Source organism: Salvia hispanica, chromosome 3 (genome assembly GCF_029641045.1).
Source record: "Salvia hispanica isolate PSC_SH4W2 chromosome 3, Shi_PSC_v1, whole genome shotgun sequence".
NCBI lineage: Eukaryota > Viridiplantae > Streptophyta > Magnoliopsida > Lamiales > Lamiaceae > Salvia > Salvia hispanica.
Window position 1 is genome coordinate 51,643,812 of NC_142694.1, and position 22,761 is coordinate 51,666,572.

General features: G+C 34.2%; 1 protein-coding gene across 3 annotated transcripts; it reads right to left on the reverse strand.

Moving 5' to 3' along the window:
* Positions 1-9,957: 9,957 nt before the first annotated feature.
* On the reverse strand, positions 9,958-15,969 carry LOC125216162 (ABC transporter G family member 7-like). Of its 3 annotated transcripts, none has more exons than XM_048117802.2 (11): positions 15,666-15,969; positions 15,227-15,414; positions 14,996-15,146; positions 14,511-14,643; positions 14,011-14,206; positions 12,810-13,083; positions 12,121-12,252; positions 11,167-11,387; positions 10,651-10,863; positions 10,458-10,542; positions 9,958-10,335 (listed from the first exon to the last, which is right to left on the reverse strand). In XM_048117802.2, exons 1-11 carry the CDS (start codon positions 15,846-15,848, stop codon positions 10,021-10,023), a joined length of 2,091 nt encoding a protein of 696 aa, XP_047973759.1. In that variant the 5' UTR covers positions 15,849-15,969; the 3' UTR covers positions 9,958-10,020. The 3 variants fall into 3 exon arrangements, with proteins under 3 accessions (XP_047973759.1, XP_047973758.1, XP_047973760.1); XM_048117801.2 differs by having other exon boundaries at positions 14,005-14,206; XM_048117803.2 differs by having other exon boundaries at positions 14,005-14,206; positions 15,548-15,790.
* Positions 15,970-22,761: the final 6,792 nt, after the last annotated feature.

Sequence of the window (22,761 nt, forward strand, 5' to 3'; positions counted from 1 at the left end):
TGCGACTATTGAGATGTTGCAATATCACCGTCTTTCAATTTGTTCTATAAAAATCTACCTCTTTTTTGGTAATTCAATAGTTAACATGTCAAATGTAATAGAACACATAAACTCCTTGGTAAAGACAAGAGTTTAAGGATGTTTATTTTACAAGAAAATGAATGGTGATAATATTACCAATGATAGTTTCAAATTTTGTGTTAAACTCCTTCCGTCCCATTTCATGTAAAATGTTTCTTTCTCTCACGTGTTTTGGGAAAATTATACATAAATAGTTAAAGTGAAGTGAAAATAAAGTAAGAGAGAGAATAATATAGAGGAGACCTCACCTACATTATTCTCTCTCTTACTTTAGTTTTCCTCTACTCTAACTATTTATTCATATGATTTTCCTAAAGCGTGCGATAAAGAGTTTAGGGATTTTCCTAAAGCGTGCGATAAAGAAATGTGTCACATAAAATAGTACAAAAGGAGTATTGAAATAACTTCATGCATTAATTGGCAGATATGGAAAAAATTAATTATGCATGTTTTATATACAACGGTATTGAAATATATAGAGAATTCGAGTGTATAAGATATCAAACAACTACCTAACTTAGACAGTGAATGCTTAACATGATACTAGTATAAAAATGGTTTCATCTACAAAATATAATGAAACAAAAAATCTTTTCTTCTTCCTTGAAATTATTATCGGTGAGATCTTTCAAAAAGCACAATTGGCAGATGCTCAACTCAACTGAGTGAAAATTCAGAGTTCCAAGTCATTGTGAGTATCTTTACTATTTGAATCTTAACAAGTTTTATGTATCACATCGCCTATATTTAACTAAATTTAACATAAATCAGGAACCAGGCCACTTTTATCGGATCCTATTTTTATGAAGTACACACTACCATCAATTTTTTTCAATCATAGCCTGTTACATTGTCGAAAACACAAGTTTTAGGAATTAATGCTTGATCTTGTGTTTGAAGGAATCTCTTATATCTTTAACAGAACAAAGAGGAATCATATCATGAATGACAAGATGCTTAGGATCAAACATTTTGTCTTTCCTTTCCACACACACACATACATGTGTGTGAATGTTACAGTCTGCAGCTATGCATAGCCCAAAAGCCATGCTTTTACCTTATCAACAAAGGAGATATTAAACATTCGTTATTTTCAAAGCTTTTGTTCAAATTGTTTGTGAATTGCTTCCTAGAAAGAGAAAAAACACGGAGAATTTGCAGTTCCCTTCTTCTATAAGGCTGCTAGTTAATTTTCAATAACTAAACAATTAAGTTGCATAATTCCCAGAAAAAGTCTCGTAAATAAAGTACCTAATATTCCGTATTAAAATAAGCCCACAAGAAATGCAAGACCATCTACATTGTTTATTCCATTTGCAACTAAAATCAAGTGGAAAGGAGATGCATTTGACCTGGATTGAGTGATTCCATGTAAAGCAAAGTGAAATAGTGGGTGCGAGCACAAAAGGAGAAAGATGAAATTGACACAAGCCAAGATCATATGTCACAATCGTGATGATAATTTCAAAGTGGAGGAGGGTGTTAGTGTCATTTGCTTGATGGGACTTATCTTTTCATTGCCTAAAACGCAAGTATCAGCCAATTCTCAACTTATTTTCCCATATATCTCTGCTCGTGTAAACCGATTTTCCCTCTCTCCAATAGTACCTTTTTTTTTACCACCACGCTTCATATCATATACTCCTACTATGTGTGGAGTAAGTGTTTGGCTATGCATAAACATTGTTAGAGGAAAGACAAAAAAAGTTGAAGATTATGAAGTCTATACTACTACTATGTCAAATTAAGTTGACAAGATTAATTAAGTAATATAATGAGGCTATATATATATAATAGTATTAAATGATAGTAGCAGTAAATTAGTATTGAAGAGATTAATGTGAAGTGGTGATTTATGGGGGATATTGAGTTGGTTCCGGGAAGGATGCCATGCATGCAATTACAAAGACAGTTGATGACTTCTTTTTCCGGTTATGCTTTTGATGTTTTATATAGATTTAGGGCATAATTATTTGGTCTATGGCTGCCCTGTTTCTTATCTATTTTGGGAATCTCAGATTAGACCCATCCATACTAGTATACTTTCAGGTATTCCCCGCATGCCCATGGCAAAAGCTTTTGCTTCTCTTGTTCTGTCCTTGTCGTCTATATCAACAAGTTTGATTTTTTGATTTGTTAATACAAGCTAAATTAAACTAGAATAAAATAAGCATAAACTTCAATGACCATTTTTATGTTCAAACTGTATGCGCTGCCCATCTAGATCTAGTTGAGTTTTAATGAATAAGTAATACTCCGTACAAACTGTATGCAATGGGCTTTTACTGGGCCTTTGTTAAAAAATTTAAGCAACAAGGCCCATTAATTTTGTACTTTTAAATTCCAAATCCCATCTACAGTAGCTACTAGCAAGACATGGGCATTCATTAATCCAAATCAGCACTTTGGATATCTGCCTCATTTTCTGTTGTTTCATTACGCGCGCGAATCGTTTTACAATCACTAATTTTGATTTATTATATCCTAGTTAATCACTTTTTGCTTTCAATTTTTTAATGATTTGGCTGAAAATTGATTATTACTAGGATTTATCGTTTCGTAATTAGGATATATCACTTATTTAAGCTATATAATCTCTCTATTATCTAGTAATAGACATTATAGAACTCATTTTGTTATAATAAAATTTACTAAAGTATTGAATTTGATGTGGGTTGCCATGAAGACACATAAATCATTATAATAGTAGTGTCAGAGACTGAGGATCCGAGCCCATTTATTGTACAGATAATTGGGTCTGAATTCAAATTTGTAACCGTTGTAAACCTTTTCTGATGATCTGATGATAGGATAAATCTCCTATTGGATTGATCAGCGTCTGTGGATTGACGATCGATAAATGTCTGTCGCAGGTGAGTGTCCGACTCCCCGTCGAGCACGACGGTTTTCTCACTTTGGAGAAGCCAATGAACGATAAAATAATATTTGATATTTTGAATTGATTTCAAATGATTACAATTACTTCTATTTATAATACTAATAACTAACTTAATGAACAAGAAAACAAAGATATAGAAAAGATGGGTGAATCCTAAAATATCTAAACAAAATATAAAATATGCTCGTATCATCAGATAAAGACAAAAATATGTACTACTAATTGATTATTCATACAATTGTGTCGTAGTTAAATAACTCTAACAAATAAATTTCAAATTACTGAATACGTAGAAGCACCATACCAATAACCATACATACTAGTATGAAATTAGTAGTTTTTCTAAAGTATCATTCCAACCGTATAATCAACCCGAAGTAGAAGCTAATCTTCTTACAATTAGGCCCAAACGTGTAAGAGCTTCATCACTCAAATTATGCTAATCCGGTTTGGTGGAACTCTCCCATCCGCATCTGCGATCAAAACCAATATTCACTTCAAAGAATTCTTACTATCGAGCACCATGAGTGCGATCGAGTACTAATTAATGAATTTGGGTCAAGCCTTATTGTGTCTGTGCACTTATTGGGTTGACCCGTTAGTGACTCGATAATTTTAGGTTGATGTGACTTATGAGTTCTAGTGACCCATTAAAAATATAATAGTATTAGCATTATTATTTTAATTATTTATTTTTTTTCTTTTAAAAAAATACTACTAGTATTTATTTTATTCTCTAGATTCGTGTAAATCAAATTTTTTTATCGTAAATTATGTTTTTTTTTATGTGGTAATCATGTTTAAAACCAGATTTAATAAGGTAATATCATGTTTTAGTCAAGTCGTGTCATGTCAACCCATATTATATCATGTCGTTAATGAGTCTATGCCCAATACATGTCAGGTTCAGGTTTGATGTTAGCAGGCCAGTTCAGGCGCACACTGAGAATTTACTTAATAAGTCAGATTTGAGTTAGATCTTAAAAGGATAGATCGTCACCAAGTTGACTTGATAATAACTACTCCCTCCGTCCGCGAATATGAGTCCCGGTTGAGTTGGGTGCAGATTTTAAGAAAAGTTTGAGTGTAATAATTAAAGTGTGTGATAGTGGAATGTGGGACCCATTTATATTATTATTTGCTTTATTATTTGGAATAATGAAATCTAACATTAAGAGATAGAGTGAGATATTGCATCAAAATGGATTAAAATTAATTGCAGCTTCTAAATTAAGGGAACAATGGGGTTATTTTTTATACTCCCAAGATAAAATGTCTAACCGGGACTCCTATTTGCGGACGGAGGGAGTAATTAACTTGCACAAACAGCTACTCCCTTCGTTCCAAAGTAATGAAGTCATTTTATCATTTTGGTACGTTCCATAGTAGTGAAATTATTTCCCTTTTTAGTAAAAATCAAGTATTTCTTCTCATTTACTTTATTTTCTCTCATTTCTCTACCTTTTTTTATTTTCTACTTTATTCTTCCTTTACTAACTCATTAACCCAAAAATAAACGTCCCAGCTACCGTGGAGGGGGAGTATATATTATTGGGAAAGAGAGAGTAATTTGTAGCTCGGTCCATCTGGGTGAAGAAACAGCTAAACCCTAGAAAGGGGTAGAGTGAATGTTGAAGAAGAGTAAATGGCAAGAAGAAAGTGTTAAATGAGTTGACAGATGACAAGACTAGTCACAGGGGCGATGACACGAGTCATCCCAACCATCAATGCCTATTAAAAAGAAACCAAAGCTTCATCCAAACAGGGTAATAATATCTGCATTTTCATCTGCCAAAATTAGTACCTTCTCCACAGCGTGAATAGTATTTTCTTGCAAACATTAAGGTACCATTCCTTTTAATCTCCTTCAAAGTTCAACATATTTGGTGTCTCATCACATATGTTTATATAATTATTTTCTCATATTGCAACCCTTTTATTTAGGTGACTGAAAATTAATGAATTCATCATACAGGATTATTAAGTAATCCACTCCCCTAAAAATGGTATGGTATGACTTATGAGCATATAACAAGCGAATATCATATTTCAATCCACTCATACTAACTTGTCTATTTTCTTGTTCGTAAATATATTTTCTGAGATGCTACATGCTTTTCAAATAAAATCCCTGCCCATATGTCACGACAACATGATTTTTTTTTTTTGTCCGAATTCTTCTGCCTTTTATACAGATTTGAATTTATGATCACCTTAATTGGATTTGCACAATTAAGATTGTGATTTGAATTTGCAAGACTCAAAAGAAATGACTCGTCCATTGATCAGATTATTATATGATTGTAAATATAACACATCAGATAATGTAGTACTAGTAGTATTAATTATTTTATATTTATACATCAATTGCTATAGTAAATTTCTATCAGATAAAGTACAAAATCAATTGGATTGTTAAATTCAATATTTTCGGGAAATATTTATATGCTGTTTCCCCACCTAGTTTATTGTTTAGTCGATGTGAAACGCTAATTGAGTGAACTGAATTGTGCTGGGAGACTTTAAGCCTTAATTCATAAACTCGGTCGAACAGGATTAGTTGGATTCTACCAAAAGCGGATTCGGTACATCTATGGTGAAAAAAAAAATACCTTTTTTTAATTAGAATATATAGTAATACTCCATAAAAGTGTGAAATGAATAGTGTTCGTGAGTAATCATTTTCTTATAGACTATATTAAACATAATATATATAGTTATGTAGAGTAAGTGGCAAGTGCCCATTTTCTTAGTTTGAGTGCATGTGAACAATATAATAGTCCAACTTTACCAAAGACTATGAATTATCACAATTGTAGAATGCTACTATGATTTAGTACAAGAAATTGCAAATGTTAGCACAGTAGCCAAGTTTACCTCTGTGTATGGTGAGCTGTTCGATTTGATGTATAACAAGTGTACGAAGTTACAAAATTGTGTTGTCCAATTGAAAAACCATCAATCACTACAACTATGAAATCATTTACTGCTATAATAATATAGCCAAGCAACATCCAGCTATTTTCATCTTTGATATGCATTCTGCGCTAAATCCATTTCTCAGCCCTTATTAGATTTTCATGTCTCCCCCTGAATCTCACAATCGATCATCATGTGTCCTATTTATATACCCCATCATTCCACAAATTTCATTCATCTCTTATCTACTTAGCTTTTCTCCCATAATATTAAACGGGTTCATTTGGAGTGTGTGTGTGTGTCTTAGGGTTGTCAGTAAAGGGAGCTTCGTTCAGTCCAGTCCGAGGCAGTTCTAGAGCTGAAGACACAGCTGCTGGCTCGTTGGTTCGTGAACTCATCCAACTCTTCGGGTCGTGATTGATGGGTTCTTGATCCAATGATGCAGGAGCTATGTTCAGTTTCTTCTGTCACGTCTTGGACTGAAGGGAGCTCCCTTTTTTCAATTCTTTTATGCCTTGCTTTTGATCATTAATTATTACTCCTAGTATTCTAATTTGGCTTTGATTTTTCTTCAGGTTGCTGTCTATTTCTATTAGGAATTCATGCTAGGGATAATTTTTTGGTATGGGATTCCAAGGGCTTGTTATATGTATGAACTTACTGCTAACTCCACTTCTGTTTTTATTTTGCATGCAGGTTTACAATCAAGAGACAGCTATGAAGGGAAATGACAAGGAGGGAGTAGTTTAATTATCAGTAGGTTACTTCTAATAACTTTAATAAAGACTCCAAAATAAAGATTTAGTTTGTCAATGATTACAAAATATGTTATAAAAGAGGATAGAAACCTAGCTGTTTAAGTTGTTGTGTATGTTGACTTATACTATTGTTTTTAGAGTCACTTAAAACTATTTTTACTTATTTGTAAAAAACAATTCTTTGACACGTTTGGATCTAAGCTACTCAGTAGTAAATAAGTATTCTCAAATTCCTTAGGAACATATGGTTCTTTCAGATTAATTGATTGTCTATATTACTGTCATTTTTCTAATTGTATTATTTAATCTTTTATCTCTTGTTTTTCTCTCTAGTCTCCTTCTCTATAAAATTAAATATCTTATGTACATTTCTCTTGTCTAATTAGAAGTGTGTACGCAACAATCATATATTTTACTATCTGTTTGTCAAAATAAAACACTAAATTTGTGCAACGTACGTGGTCGCATTAATATTTCATTCCCATCATGCACCAATTGTAGTGTTGGTGGCTAGAATATTTTTAGGGAGTATTGCGAAAATTTATAGAAATAGTGATAAATTTTGTTGAAAAAACGTCACCTTGTGGGCCAACTACGGCTTGTCGTCCCATGGGAATCAAAGCGGAGAAGGGGGAAGGGTCCGACAATTAGCACTAAACCACCCCACCAAGACCCGCTCAACTCTCAATACATTGTTGGTGCTATGAACAGGATGAGCAAAAATCTCCAACTCCGGCGGTTGGAGGCAGAATTGGCTTTGGAGCTGCACAATTGACATTATTGCTCAACTCCGCATGGATTTGAAGTCAATGTACTACTTTTCAATTTTAAGAAATACTTACTATAATTTTTTTTTGGGGGGTGGGGGCTTATAATTTTAAATTTTCAGAACTTATAATTTTAATACTTTATAATGAAGTTATTAAGTAATTTATATTGTTAAATATATAGTATTTAAATTTTATAATAAATGAAAGATGTAACCCATTGTAGGAGTTGTGGTATGATTCAAAATTTCAGGGAAATGATTAGGACAATTTTCAACAACCATATCCCAAAATCCCATGTCCGAACAATATTATATGGGCCGAATTTGAAACCGAATGTAGGCCAAGATGTATATATTTACATTAAATTAAGCAACGGAATATCATAGAATTACAAGCCCTACAATGCTCACCAAATTACACATGACAACATAAACGGCCACTAACACGCAAATTAAGAAAAGAGCTCCCGTCGCCAAAACTAAGCTTGGCCTTTCATTCATCACCCAAATTTGTAGTAACCCTACTATTTCAATCACATCACCGCCGTAGAGCTTATGCCATTCCTTCTCCCATCTCCACCAGCTCGACGGCGGCGCGTGCTCTTCCTCCTTCATCTTCACTTCATGGATTCTCTTGCGAAGTACGATCAAGCTTCGATCCACGTAGTCGTTGTAACCACCGTCCATTTTCATTGATAATATTTTACAATCAACTCTCTTTCGTGCTCTTGAACTAGGGTTCTTGTGCTTGAAATTGATTTGGAGGTATTTGATTGAAGTTGCTGCCATTTTAAATAAATTAGGGTTTTGATCGTGTAATAAATACTACGTATATATATAGGAGCTTTAATTAGGGAACAAAGAGAATTTAAGAGTTGGAAATGGAAGAACACGTTTGTTGATTGTTATAATTAAGCTTAATTATGTGTGCTTGAGTGGAATTCCAGCTCAAATTCGCGTTTTCTGCCTTATGTCACCATCATTATGATTCGTAAATTGACGTGTCTTGATTTGATCTTAATTATTAATTATTAATATGCACCGATTACATGAAAACAACGTTATAAATGCGTGAATTAGTGTGTGTATGTAGCTTTAATTTGTTACAGCTGAGCTGACCAAAATCTATGTGAAATCTATGACTAAATTACTTTCTTTATTATTATGTATAGTCCTATAGAGATATATATCATGCGCGCGTGAAATAATATATGCTTTGAAATAGCTTAAAGAAAATAGAAAATGAAAGAAAAACCAACATATATTGCGGTTTTAAGTACATCCATACATATTTAAGTTTTTATTCCGGTGGTCTCTTATGAGAACATCCTCATGTCATGTGCCACACATGGCTTCATATCAAATATGATTAAGTAAATAAATAAGTTCTAACTCATGAATATTAATAAATTAAAATTGGGTGTAGCGTCCCTATGTAAAACATCCCCACATTAAACTTTATCGATATATACTACTAGTACTTAACTGCTTTTTATTTGGGCACCATTGAAGGTTTTATTAACAGACAAATTATCATCTATATTTGGATAGAGTGTAATTTTATGTATGTAAGTAATCCATGTAATTTTGGGATTTTCCACCACCCATTAAATTAGTCTACATATCTCGGAACTTCTCAATTATTAATGCATGTCACATATATATTTAACTATATCAAATTAGTATTAACATTATTAAGGAAAAGCAATGCAAAACTCAATTGTTAAGGTTGTTAGACCGCTGTTAACAATATAAAGTAGGAGTAAGTAGGAAATCGAGTTAACGTTGAACATATATAAAACGTGTTTTGAATAAATGGTTACATATAAAGTCCAAGATATCTTTGATCATATTTTATGTAAAACTATTAGTACTCCCTCTGTTTAAATAGGAACTTCTGAAATGATACGAATTTTAATACAAAATTGGTAAAGTAAAAAGAGATAAAAAAAATTTGTGTTAGCTGAAAATAAGTATCTCTCAGAGAGAGAGAGAAAAAAAAATTCTAAAATGGAAAGTTTCTATTTTTAGGAAATGGACCAAAATTTTAAAAATACAAAGGGAGTATTTCTTTTAATTATTCTAGACTAGTGGAGTCTGGATTAAATTTGTAACATAGTAAAATTAAGGTTTCCCCACTGTTTGAATAATGGGGTTACTTCTTGGGACGGAGTAGGTACTAATTGTTGTTCAAACAAATTCGATGGCTGATTGCTGAATTTAATTGATAGAGGAAAAATATCTGCATTAAGCTGGAATAAAGACCTCCGAAATTGTAAAAATTCACGTCAATATAGATAGAGAAAATGTTTGGGTGAGAATTACCAATAGAAACGGAAAAACATATACTCCTATGTTTTAGCAATATTTCTAATAGTAATTCAAAAATCAAGGCATGACATGGCAGATGTAGTACTCAAGCTTTGATGAGTTTCTGAGTGCACAATACCATGTATTTTCACTATCATTATGTACTAAAATAGAGCTACCTTCTTTATTTTGCAGGCATCGCCTCCAATTCTGCACCTGTATGATATAAATAATACTAGCAAGTAGTTGCATATATCACATAAAGATTATCGCAGTCGAAGTAATTACAAACCATCTATGCCGAATAGATTAAGTGGCTCAGAGGGAGGAGATGGAAGTGGCTGGTCGGGTTTACCTTGGTCGTCCGGAAGTGGGGATTCGGGTTGTTGATCATATGGTTCCTCAGTTTCACTTTCAAGAGGCTCGGGGTTTGGAGGTGTTTGTAATTGATCGCGAGGAGGCGGCTCAAGTTGTTGGTACTTGGGTTTATTTTTCTCCAGCATAAGGTAAGTGGTGTAATACCAAAAGAGTAGTATTCTACTTTGAGCAACCACTGTGTCTCTGATCCTACTGCCTCCAAAGGAAAGTCGATCAAGTGCCTGCAGAAGACGGTAATTCCAGATTGATTGAACAGGTAATGGTAGAAACAAACATAACATCAAGTATTTTTTTTCATCAGCATAAGGCAAGAATACAGTGTTAATTAGAATGCATCACTCACTTGGTCGCCAGTCTGAATGTCAAAGGAGTTCTGATGATCAAACTGAAGCCCGCTGAATTCATTAATGCAAAGCCCTTGAAATGCCCTGAACATAAAATAACGACGCTTAAATATAGTTATCATTATTCAGGAATGGCGTAGTTAACCTCAGGCAAAGACTATAAAGTAAGGTGTAAATCACGAATGAAGCTACCATCTGATGAGAGAAACACGAGGGATCCAGCGGAAGATGATTGGTGTGTTCTCTGCATTGACGTAGTAGCCTCCAAATACAATGAATAAAGTCATAAAAGATGGTCCTACTGCCAGAGCTGCTTCAGTGGTCGGAACCATAGCACCAACAGTTAGGCCCATCGCAGATGCAGCAAAGGATTCAGTGGTTACTATTCCACAGAACTTCCCAAATCTAGAGAACAACATTTTTTAGCACAAGGCTTGCACAAAAACAAATTGAAAATGCTTGAATTCAGAAATTTTTCTAAGATACTAAAGATAACTTCACTTGATGTGCATAATGATGCTTGTAAAAATTTCCAATGTGGGTATGCAATATCTAAGGGTACATCATATTCGGCAACTATTCTACTTCTAGTGAAAAGGTCCTGAGATAGAAGTGTTGGATCAGGATGAACAGAAATCTTTAAGTGACACATACCATTATCCTAAAGATGAGTAACACCAACTGAAGGTATCAGTAAAAATAACTCACCTTGACAATGTTGGATGAAGACGGGTCATGGGGTATAAAACAGTACCAAAGAGCAACGGGAATGCTGCTCCAACAGGGATCTCAGCTAATAATTTTGACAGTAAATATGGCCCTAACAAATAGGACCCTTTTGCTCTTTCTCTATCGACAATCACACGTTCCTTAGGAAATACGCCGACTGTCTTTGATAGTGCAGCCATTGCAGTGTTTATAGCCGCAACCTGAATAAGACATCCCAAGAAGTACAGGTATGATATTAATGTTTATTCCGTAGATGTTTAGTATTGCCAAACATCTGAAGTAGTAGTAATTTACTAAGAATTAAATGGATCCTGGTTGGAAATCTATGTCAAACGAGTAAGACCACTGCTAAACCCAACCACACATGATTTCTGTTAAAACTCTAAGCACACTATGAATGCGAACAAAGCTGTCAACTACAGCTTAACATAATCAAACTGGCGAAGAAACCGATACAGCAGTTCAAATATCAAGACCTGGTCAGTGCCGTGGTATATATAAAACTTACTTTAGCCAAATAACTAGTACAGGGCCAGAATTCTAACCAAAGCTATATATGGCCAGTGCAAATATACGAAGGCCAAACTTCAGATGCCAGGATGAGTTCTCATATTTTTTTGTGGTGCGGTATCAAAAGAAGTATGACAAGTTGCTACATTAGCAAATGATAAGAAATAATGAAAAAAATGAACATTTAGCGATACCAAAGCAGAACAAAGGCAGTTTGAACTAACAAAGGCAGTTTGAACTATCCATCATAAGAAAATATCACTAACAAGAGTACTTAATGCATGCATGCGCCTACTTGTGTGTGGACATAAAGATCAAGCAAGCAAGCGGGACACGGAATTAACCATTATCCAATCTTTCATTCTTTCTGCAACATATCTGTAAGACAGCACTGGCAGTAAAGAAGTCAAAGCATTAACACACCTGAAGCAATCCCATTCTATCTTGTATCGATGTCTGTGACCTTCCCATTCTCCAAAAGACAGAACCAAATATGATAGCTGATGCTATTGACATCCTTGATCGAACTTTATTTGTTGGGCCATCACGAGAAGCCTAGATATCCATAAAAATTGACCAAACATACAAGAGACAGATAAACATCTTCAAGTATGAATTTGATGTTAACAAAATGCTACAAATAACAAATAAGAACTAAAACTAGGCGGATATATAACTCCCATAATATCCAAATTTTGGAAGTGGCCCGAGTCCACATGACTAGGATGATATTATAGTGCATGGGTAATGATGAAACCAACATACATTCACCACCTTGAACAAATAAGATTGTCTCACTAGAAAATACAGATAACATACAGTAAATAAACAAAGTTTGTTGGTCAGCACATTCCTGTTTATTGGTGCTCACTTAACAAACCTTATCACATTAATGTAGTCAAAACATAGAAATTGATTTCTACATTGTCATATTAGGGAACTGATATGTCTTATTCATGTCATTCCACCTAGCAAAAAGATGTAATGACAGCTTCTTATTTGCCATCATGGCAACTCATCCGCAGAAATATGAATACAACTCTTTGTATAAGAGGATATGTTAAGTAATACTCATTTTACTAAGTTTAATGACAGTATTTGTATTTATTTACCTGCATCCATGCACGTCTGAGGAGCAAACAGAATTGCCTCCACCAACCACCTTTACCTTTTGTAATAGCTTTCTTCCTCAAGATTGTGGTGTCCTTAAGATCTAGCCCTGTAAGTGAAGTTCCGTATAGAGTTGATGGAATCTGCTCAGAAAATGACTCAATAAGACCATCTATTCTTTTCTGAGAAGCGTCAACACTCTCAGCAGAACTGTAGTCTACTGAAATGAGATCAGCCAAAAATTCAGCCGGATTGACATGATCAGGGCAGATGAACCTGTCATTTACTTACACGGTCAACTGATAACTTCACAATAAGAATAGCTTCTTGTTATATCTATAAGATTTGAATTGGATGCAATTTCACATGAGCCCAACTCAAAAAATCTCATTTTAGCGATATAATTCTGAAAAATAGCCAAATAATGATACTTCCATTTTATTTTACCAGGATAAATCAAATTAAATACAAAATAACTTTACTGTAAGTATAATTATATGATAACTATTGAGATTCATTCTCCTCCTTAATGCATTCTATGAATGGCGAGATAACAAGTTAGTTTTCATTGCCATTTCTAAATAATAGTGTATACAAAGCCTCGGCACCATAATTTGACCAAGTCTCAGGCACAAGTCCGCTCAACAAGGAGCATCAAACCGACCACCATCTCTATTAATGTTCCGTGCAAAGTTCAAAACACGCGATCGAGTGTTTAGAGTATAAATTGGTTCCTTAGCTTGGAACTGATGTAAACCAGGGTTTTTCTTTAGCAGGGAATGCTTTTTATACATGAAGACAAGGTTCGAGGATATTATGAAATTAATATTACATATGCAATATCAAGAATCACACGTTATTGGAAGCAGATGATTCATCAAATTATGCCTGTGTATATGCAATATCAAAAATCATATGTTATTGGAAGTAGATGATTCAGCAAATCATGCCTGTGTGCATAGATAATTGTGTTTTAAATAAAAAATTTAACGCTCAAAATGCTCTTAAGATGAGTTGAGATTTTCACAACAACAGTAGAACTTGAAAGAACAAAATAGATATAAGTCCTCCATAAAACAATGATTTTCTCACACCAATATAGATGAACGAGTAGGCATCCAATCACCCGCTCCTAGTATACGGATATAATAGCAGTTTGAAATCTCATTTTTAAGTGAAGAGAAACAGACAACAAACACAAACTTTGAGAAGTAAGCCAGAGTTTCATCACTTGCAGGACCCGCATAGACAAGTGAACCTTCTGTGAGCAACACAATGTCGTCAAATTTTGCATACACCGATCCTCTAGGTTGGTGTATAGAACAGATTACTGTATGACCGTCCTGTGCAAGTTGACGTAGTGTTTCCATCACTTTCTCAGCCTGGAAGGCATCTAGTCCTGAAGAAGTGATTTATAATAACACAGAGTTTTGCACATATAGAATTCATATGTAAAACAGGTATGACATAAAAGAAATGGTGGAGAAAGAGAGCAAGAAAGACAAAAGTAGAGATAGCCACAATACTTAACCCATGACTGGAGAGTTAGGAGATGAAATAAGGTCAACCATGATTACAAATGTTAATTTTGCTATGATATCTAAAAAAATAAGTTTTGGTCATTTGGTTGAAATGAAAATTGTCACTTAACCAAACAAATTTCTGCATCAATACAGACAATTTTGAGGAAGAAATAACCATGCCTGTTGTAGGTTCATCAGCAAAAATGACAGACGGGCTAGCAATCAGCTCGCATGCCAGTGACAATCTTTTCTTTTCCCCACCACTGATCCCACGGACTTTTGCATCCCCAACACGCGAATCAGCACAACTGACCTTTTATGAAAAGCACAAAGAACGCATCAAAGGAGAATGATTAGCATATACTTGCGTCCTATAAGCCATGAGCAACTATCCGTGGAACTTGCCTAATGTACAGGTACTCATTATACTGATCTACAAGTTAGATGTTCGTAAATGGTAAAATTGCTCATTTGGCAGATATATGTCAGTCTTTGCATTAAAAAATGTTGAGCAAAAACAAAAATGCAGGCATTCAGTCAAAACCAATTAAAATGTTCAGAAAGTTCTTGTATCTAAAAAACAGCTGGTTAAAATGTATAATGATTATTCCAATTCAAAAAAACCTGATGTACACAGTTAATATTTAGCAAAACTGAGAACTCACCAGGCCAGTTTTGAACAAGAGATCAGTAACATACTGATCTCTTGCTTCGGGTGAAGATATATCCTGCAGCTGCAGCTCAGCAGCAAGGGAGAGCGTTTCTCGCACAGTCAATTGTGAGAAAAAAAGATCCTCCTGCCTAATATAAGCCAACCTGCAACAATATTCACCCCATCATCAACTAACTGAAAATGATTTCTAAGGAGGCAGTGTTGTTAAGAAAGACAGCCATACTTGTAATTTCTATTTGAGTATCGGCCATTAACCTCGAAAAGGCCAGATAAATGCAGCCTGGGTGATGCCACTAACTGACCAGCCAAAACATTAAGCAAGGTAGTCTTCCCAGATCCAGAAGGGCCCATTATCGCAAGTAATCTACCAGGCTTTGCCTCTCCGCTGACATTTTTCAGCAGAAAACGGACCTAAAACGATTTTAATGCGATGTAAAGTATGAAGATAAACACTAAACACTGACTGCCCCTTGTAATTCTTATAAATGCAAGTGTCCAAGTTTCGTTTCCTATAATCCATTGTTACTCAGAATGGTAAATTAACCTCGCTAGAGACGCATCTCAGGCTCAGCAGCCGTCGGAATCACGAAGCAGAAAAGGCACAAAACAACAATGCTCTGCATGTACGGATATATATGATTCATAACCGTAATTTCACTCACTAATTTGGAGGATTTATCGGAAATCGAGCAATTAATATTGGCCCATTTGATAGTGATCGGCGCAATTCGGACTTCCGCCGCCGGAACCTGACCTTCTTCCTCCTCCTCCTCGGGAAGTAACTCCAGGCCAGGGCCAGAGAAGAGGCGGAGCAGCAAAGCCGCCGCCACTGCCGCCAGCAGCATCTCTCACTCCCTCTTTCTCTCTAGTTTCTTGTGCGCGCTATCTTTGGCTCAAAGCCACCGAGGCAGAGGCAGAGGCCGGTAAGACGCGGTTCCACTCCAACAATAATACGTACGTATACAGGAGATTACTCAACTAACATTTGTTGACCTTCAAAAATATTGGCGATTCGTTACATGCCAGATCACCACGTGTCCCTAATTAACGATAACATACCATACTATTACTACCTCTATATTTTTATTTGAACTACTATGTCTATTATGATTATCCGTACTATGCAGTATGCACGGATTAAAATAATCAAACAATGATTTTTACTTCATCAATTAATTAAATAAATTAGAATCAATATTATTATATGAAAATTGTAAATAAAATGAGTAACAACATTTTAGTCATATGCGGATTAAACATGTGTACTCGGGGATGTGATCAAATGAAAACTCTAAATATTATACAAATTTAAAACTATGATCTGGACCATTAAAAAATGTCAACAGATCACAAAAAGCATCAACAAGAAAATGTCAACAGAATTTCAACGGTAGTCAATGATTGATGTTGTGTTGATACTGTGTTGACATTAAAATCTTGAAATTTTGTACTGTGTTGATATTGTATTGAAACTATGTTGAAGCTATGTTGAAGAATTTTTAGCTTGTACAATATATAAGTTTGCATTTTATCACTACCATGTGTACTCCTACTATATAGGTTGATAGTGAAACACAATAAACTTGAACCAATTAATCACAAGATATAACGTTTAATGATTAAATAATAGATGATGAAAATCTATCACAATACAAATTGGATAAGGATAACTATTTATAATCGTTTTAAAAATTTCTTTATACACTATATTAACTTTAGAATTAAATTAACAATCACTCTCGTCATTAAAAAAATTACTATAAAAAACTTCTTTATACACAATGTTAACTTTAGAATTAAAAGAACAATCACTTCGTCATTAAAAATTCAACTTTTCACAACTCATCACTCTCCAACAAAATTTGAAGGTAAAATAACTCATATTCAGACAAATTTTCTTCTTTAATATGACTAGTTTACATTTTTATCTGGATTAGGATCTGCATTTTTTTAAAAATCTTACCCATTTTCAGATAGAATTGAATTATAATATTTTTTTATTAAGAAATGGAATTGGAATTGGTGGAATTAGAATTCTATTCCAAATCACCATATTTTTATCCTACCAAACAATGGAATTAGAATTGGAGACTCCATTTCCAAGGTTTGAATTCCACGATACCGAATGGAGTCTGATGCTTTAGCGACTTAGAGTTTTTTGCTAAATTCTAACTAATTTTAGAACTTTTATTTTAAAATTAAAAAGTGAATTCGCAACTCCACAAATTGTCTACTTTGTAATTATTATTATTGTTGTTGTTGTTGTTGTTTACATTAAATTCCAAAGGAAAGGATTTCCCAGATCCAAAACTTAAAAATATAGAGTAAACTTAAACATAACATAAAACCCCCAACTGACTTAAAACCTAGAATAAACTTAAACATAACATACCTAGAATAAACTTAAACATAACATGAAAACCTAGAACAGACTTAAACCACCACTTCTTGTGTTTCTTAGCCGGAGATGCTTCATCATCAACAGGCTCGGGACCATTGGCCGGCGGTACCGGAGCAGCCCCCGCAGGCGTCGAAGAGGAACTAGGTCAACAGTAGCAGATCGCTGAAGTAAAGTAAAAACATGTGCATTAATAACCGTTTCAGTGTAATTGACGATTTGCTTTGCAAGGTTTTGTACTTTTTTGGTACATGGGATTGTAATGATGTTATACACACCTCAATATATTTTTTAGAATAATAATGAAATAGCAAATTAAATACTCGTAAATGTTTGATTCACTTGCAATTATAGCAGAACCTAGGTGTGTTGGTGAGAACCGGATAATTAAGCATCTTATGAATACAAAAAACATGTTATGTGTCTTTGGTAGTCCGACCCAAACCGGACTTGTGGCCCGGTGATAAACACGGATTTTGCATGTTTTTAAGGACTAGATTTGACTTGTTTTAAATGTCAATCATGCAAATTATGTTCTTAAATTGCATATGTTATACATTTGGTATTTTTGATGTGTTTGTTGATGAATGATAGAAAAAGATAGAAAAAGGGTGCAAAAAGACCAAGGTGCAACAGCCTCTGTTCGAGCCCATTCTGCCAACGATTTTGAAGTCCAATCAGTGCTTAATTCATACCATTCTCTTCATCTTCGAAAGAACTTCGCGTGGATACCTTGATCGTCTCAATCGGAGTTCTGTGGAGAAAGTTATGACTATTCTACGAACATTGCGCAGTGCAGTCAAAGCTGTCGGAAATTAGGCGGAAATTCAAGGAAGGAATATATTATTGCTCAAATCTCTCCTTTTAATTGAAGGATTCGAAAATATCATATTTTCAATTAATTGGAGGATATTATTTACCATTCTAAACCTTTTTCTAGCCTATAAATACCTCCTTAACCTAATTCATAATTCATCTCAGAGCCTCCAATCCTTTTCCCTCTACACATTCCTCCATTCCATAATCCACACATAATTCATCCATCTTCCATTGGAGCGGAGCTCTGCAGATCCAGGCAAGAAAAGACTGGAGATTGAAGATTCAACCTTGGGTTTTATCAAATTCTTTCATGTCTAGTACTTTTATTGATTTTTACTACTTGTCTATGAGTAGTTAAATATCTTTTGTATGTTTTTGGTGAAAACTATTATGAACATGTTTTGATTTATTGAATTGAACTTTTTGCTTGTTTTGCTTGTTCTTGTGCTTTTATTGTTCAACCTTGTGATTGTTTTGCTTGTTCTTGTGCTTTTATTGTTCTTTTGTCTGGCCAACTTTAGAACTATGTCCGTTTAACTAGATTAATCGAGAGATAGCTAGTTTTACGTGGTAAAAGGAACGAGTACAACACATAGGTTTATCTACACTCGAGAGAGGGGACCCTTTGTGAGGGCTTGAGTCTTAGGAACTTAAGGAGTTAGAATCTAATCTATTAGAAGGAGACTTTGATAGTTAGAGTCTAATCTACTGGATAGGTACACTCGAGAGAGGGCCTATCTGATAATCGCGAATTTCCTAATAATCCTGGAGACACATAAAGGTAAAGGTTCTATGAGATTAATCATCACTAGGTTATATTAGTTGGATCCTAAAACTCTATATTCTTTAGCCTGTTTTGTACTATTTTATGTTCATTTATTTGTTTATATTTATGTCTAGTTTATAAAACCAAAAACCAACAATAATGCGTGTCTCTAGATAGTATATGACGCTTAGTATATGATAGCCAGTTGCACTCTTATTCTCTGTGTTCAATATCCCGATACTGACCTTTAGCTATACTAGATCTACCATGTAAACTTGCAGGTATTTTTAGTGCTAATAAATAGTACATCACCCGGTCATTTCAAACCACTTTAATTCTATTTGTTCACTCAACATACACTTGTCCAAAATATAATTTTATAATACATCGATGAATAAAAATGTTTTGCACTTTTTGTCCAAAAATGTCATCGACTCTATTACAGATGTCAGACAATTGGCGCCCGCGTACGGCATCCAAATAAACTATAACAACAATTTATCCATTAAATTACTTGATAAACACACACATGTATAAAAGTCTTATTTATTTTACCTAGTTATGTCCAATATATGATAACTAATTGTGATAATGTATAGTAGAAGATTTGGGTGCGTTGTTCATCTGGTATGAGCCAGTCCACCTACAATATGAAAATAAATAAAATTTTAGTATTTGTCATTGAAAACACCAAAATATTTACACATTTAGCTTACATTGTTGCACATGGAGTGTTTCTCGTATGCATACATGGCATCACAAAATCAGGTCTAAGAGTGGGCATTCTCTCGCACACCTGCATCGGACCTCTAATTTCTTTCCTATTACCCATGAAAGCCTCACAAAGATTATGGTATAATATATTAATTGCAGCGCTTGCCCAACTATACCTAGAGACATCCTCAACGTTCCGAAGCACGGGCAACCATATTAGAGGTACCTTACACCATGTTCTATCGAGTAATATTAACGCCTCCAATAACACAAACACAATCATATGTACCCGTTGAATGTAGGCTTCACAGTGTAGACTATCCTGTAAAGGTTCCGCCGCCATCCTAGTTACTAGGGCCGATACAAATAAACTGTTTTCTTTCATCTCACTTTGACGTGGAGAGAATCCCAACAGTTCATAACATAGATCCTGCCACCCTTGTTCACTATAACTATTTCCTGGGAAAGGTAATCTATGTGCAGGTAGACCCCATAACACTTGTACGTCTTCTAATGTAATTGTAGCTTCTCCTACAGGTAGATGGAAGGTATGTGTTTCGAGCCTCCAACGTTCAATCATTGCTGCTATCAGAGCATGATCAAGAAGCAAATGCTTCCGACACTGATAAACTCTCCTAAAACCAAATCTTTGGACCCAATCAATCACGAGATGGTGATAATTATCTATTTTCCAAAAAGATCGATCATAGCAACGTATGTTGAACTCATTTATTTCCTCGCCTACAAACGCTCGAAGAGATATGTGACCATTCTGCAGCAGCAAAACAAATGGATCTTCGGGCCATATTGTGACATCCTAATAAAATCAACATTTAACAAAAAACATATATCAATTATAAACCATAAAGTATATTTAAATTTGAAAGAGATAAGATTTCTATGCTTTATCCATCCAATGTGTTTGACAATAGTTGAATATAATTTCGATTAAAAGCCCAAATTTTTCTAATTAGAAAATTGAGAAAGATATGAAAAATGAAATAAGCAATGCATAGGTAACATATATTAGTAAGCTCATTTTACCAAAGATTAACAAAGTTCAATAGCAAATTCAACTATAACTAGCAAATAATCTTTAAAAAAGTGTCAACAAAAATTCAATATTCAACAATGTGTTTTACAACAGTTGAAGATAATTTCGATTAAAAGCCCAAATTTATATAATTAGAAAATTGAGAAAGACATGAAAAATGAAATAAGCAAAGTCCGCCTAAGGAATTCAACATTACATCAACCTAATTCTATAAACCAACAAATTACCTACTCCCTCCGTTCCAAGATAAGCGACTCACTTTACTTTTTGGGACGTCCCAAGATAAGTGAGCCATTTCCTTTTTTGGTATTCTATCTCTTACTTTTTCTCTCTACTTTATTAACTCTCTTACTTTATTCACTTTCCACTTTACTAACAAAACTTCATTTCCTTAAATCCCGTACCGAAAAGTTTATGTTCAATTATCTTAGGACGGAGGGAGTACCATAAATCAATATTCAACAAAATTATGGACAAAATACCAATAATAATCGAATTTATGGGTGAAATATTACGTGATAACACTTAAAATAAGATTAGATTGTCGTCGATTTTGGGCGATTTTGCAAGGGAAGAGTAACTGAAAACGAGCAGAGGAGGAGAGAAAAAGCAGGGTGTCACACCCAACCCTATCTGACGTAACTACTTATAATGAATAAATTCAAAATTTAAAATAAATAACCCACTATCATTTATCAGATACATATTGCAAAATATTCTGAACAAAAGCGGGACCCTCTCACAACTCTATATACTATACATTTATCTACATGAAAAAATGATGAGGAGGAGAAGGTTGCCAAAACGTGTCAGCCGCCAAACTTGATAACACGTGCAATTCCTACGACTCACGTCAACCAAAAACTTCACTGATATTTTATTCCTGAAAAAATAATACTTTATATGAGCCACAACTCAGTGTATATAAACCTTACCTTTAATTCCACATCCCAAAAATCAAGTATTTCTTTAACCAATATATATAAAAATAGTCAACAAAATTAAAAATAATTCAATATAGATATGCATATGCCACTCTATTCAGTTTGTTATTCTGTGACAGTTCAAGCCCGGTATCTGCCCGGGATTTTCAATATGCCAATATGATTTGACCCGAAGGTCCCACTATGATTTGACCCGTAGGTCCCAATGTGATTTGACCCGAAGGTCCCACTATGATTGACCCGTAGGTCTCAATATGATTTTACCCGAAGGTCCCACTATAATTGACCCGAAGGTCCCAATATGATTTGACCCGAATGAGCCACTATGATTGACCCGAAGATCCCAATATGTCCACTGTGATTTCAGATTTAGGACATGACTATCACAGATCTTCTTTAATCAAATGATTCAGTTAATTTCAATACCATACGCAAACATATCTATTACAACAAGCATATATATTCTCATCATCACCATTAAACACGTATCATATTAGTCTCACATCACATCATATAATCCAATTATTCACTTCAACTTAACCCATAACAATCAAACATTTAACGCATGTAAAATTAAAAGTGTGATTTATACACACCTAATTACGACAGAAAATCTAACCAAGTTCTGAATCTGTCTCCTAGTTAGTTTCTCGATCCTTTAATCAAACAATGCATTTAATCAACAACAAAAGTATATACATATTTTAAAACTACATGCTTAAACGTCTAACCTTGAATTCGAGAGCTGCAGTTCTATATCATTTTAGTGCATAACTACATAAAATATTACTTTTCAATCTACATCTCTCACTCTAATTTCTTTTGTTTTATTTTTCTTTTTCCTTCCCCAGCAAACTATTATTTCTCAAATTTTATATATGTCGGCTTAAACTTGCTAACTCACCTTATCCACTTTTTAAAAGAAAGACACGTAAAAATGAAAAACAATAAACGTGTTATTCCATAAAATGTTGTACTGCAACTTAATATATAAAATAAATATTCATTTAATCAGTAACATATAATAATATAAAGAAGTCCAAACGCTTATGTATTTCTAACA

Excerpts from the sequence above, each read along its gene's own strand:
- LOC125216162 (XM_048117801.2), bottom strand. The coding sequence starts at position 15,848 with ATGCTGCTGGCGGCAGTGGCGGCGGCTTTGCTGCTCCGCCTCTTCTCT. Across the intron at positions 14,207-14,510 it reads TGCTGATGAACCTACAACAG|GACTAGATGCCTTCCAGGCT; the intron begins GCATGGTTATTT and ends TCACTTCTTCAG. Across the intron at positions 10,336-10,457 it reads ACATTCAGACTGGCGACCAA|GCACTTGATCGACTTTCCTT; the intron begins GTGAGTGATGCA and ends CGTCTTCTGCAG.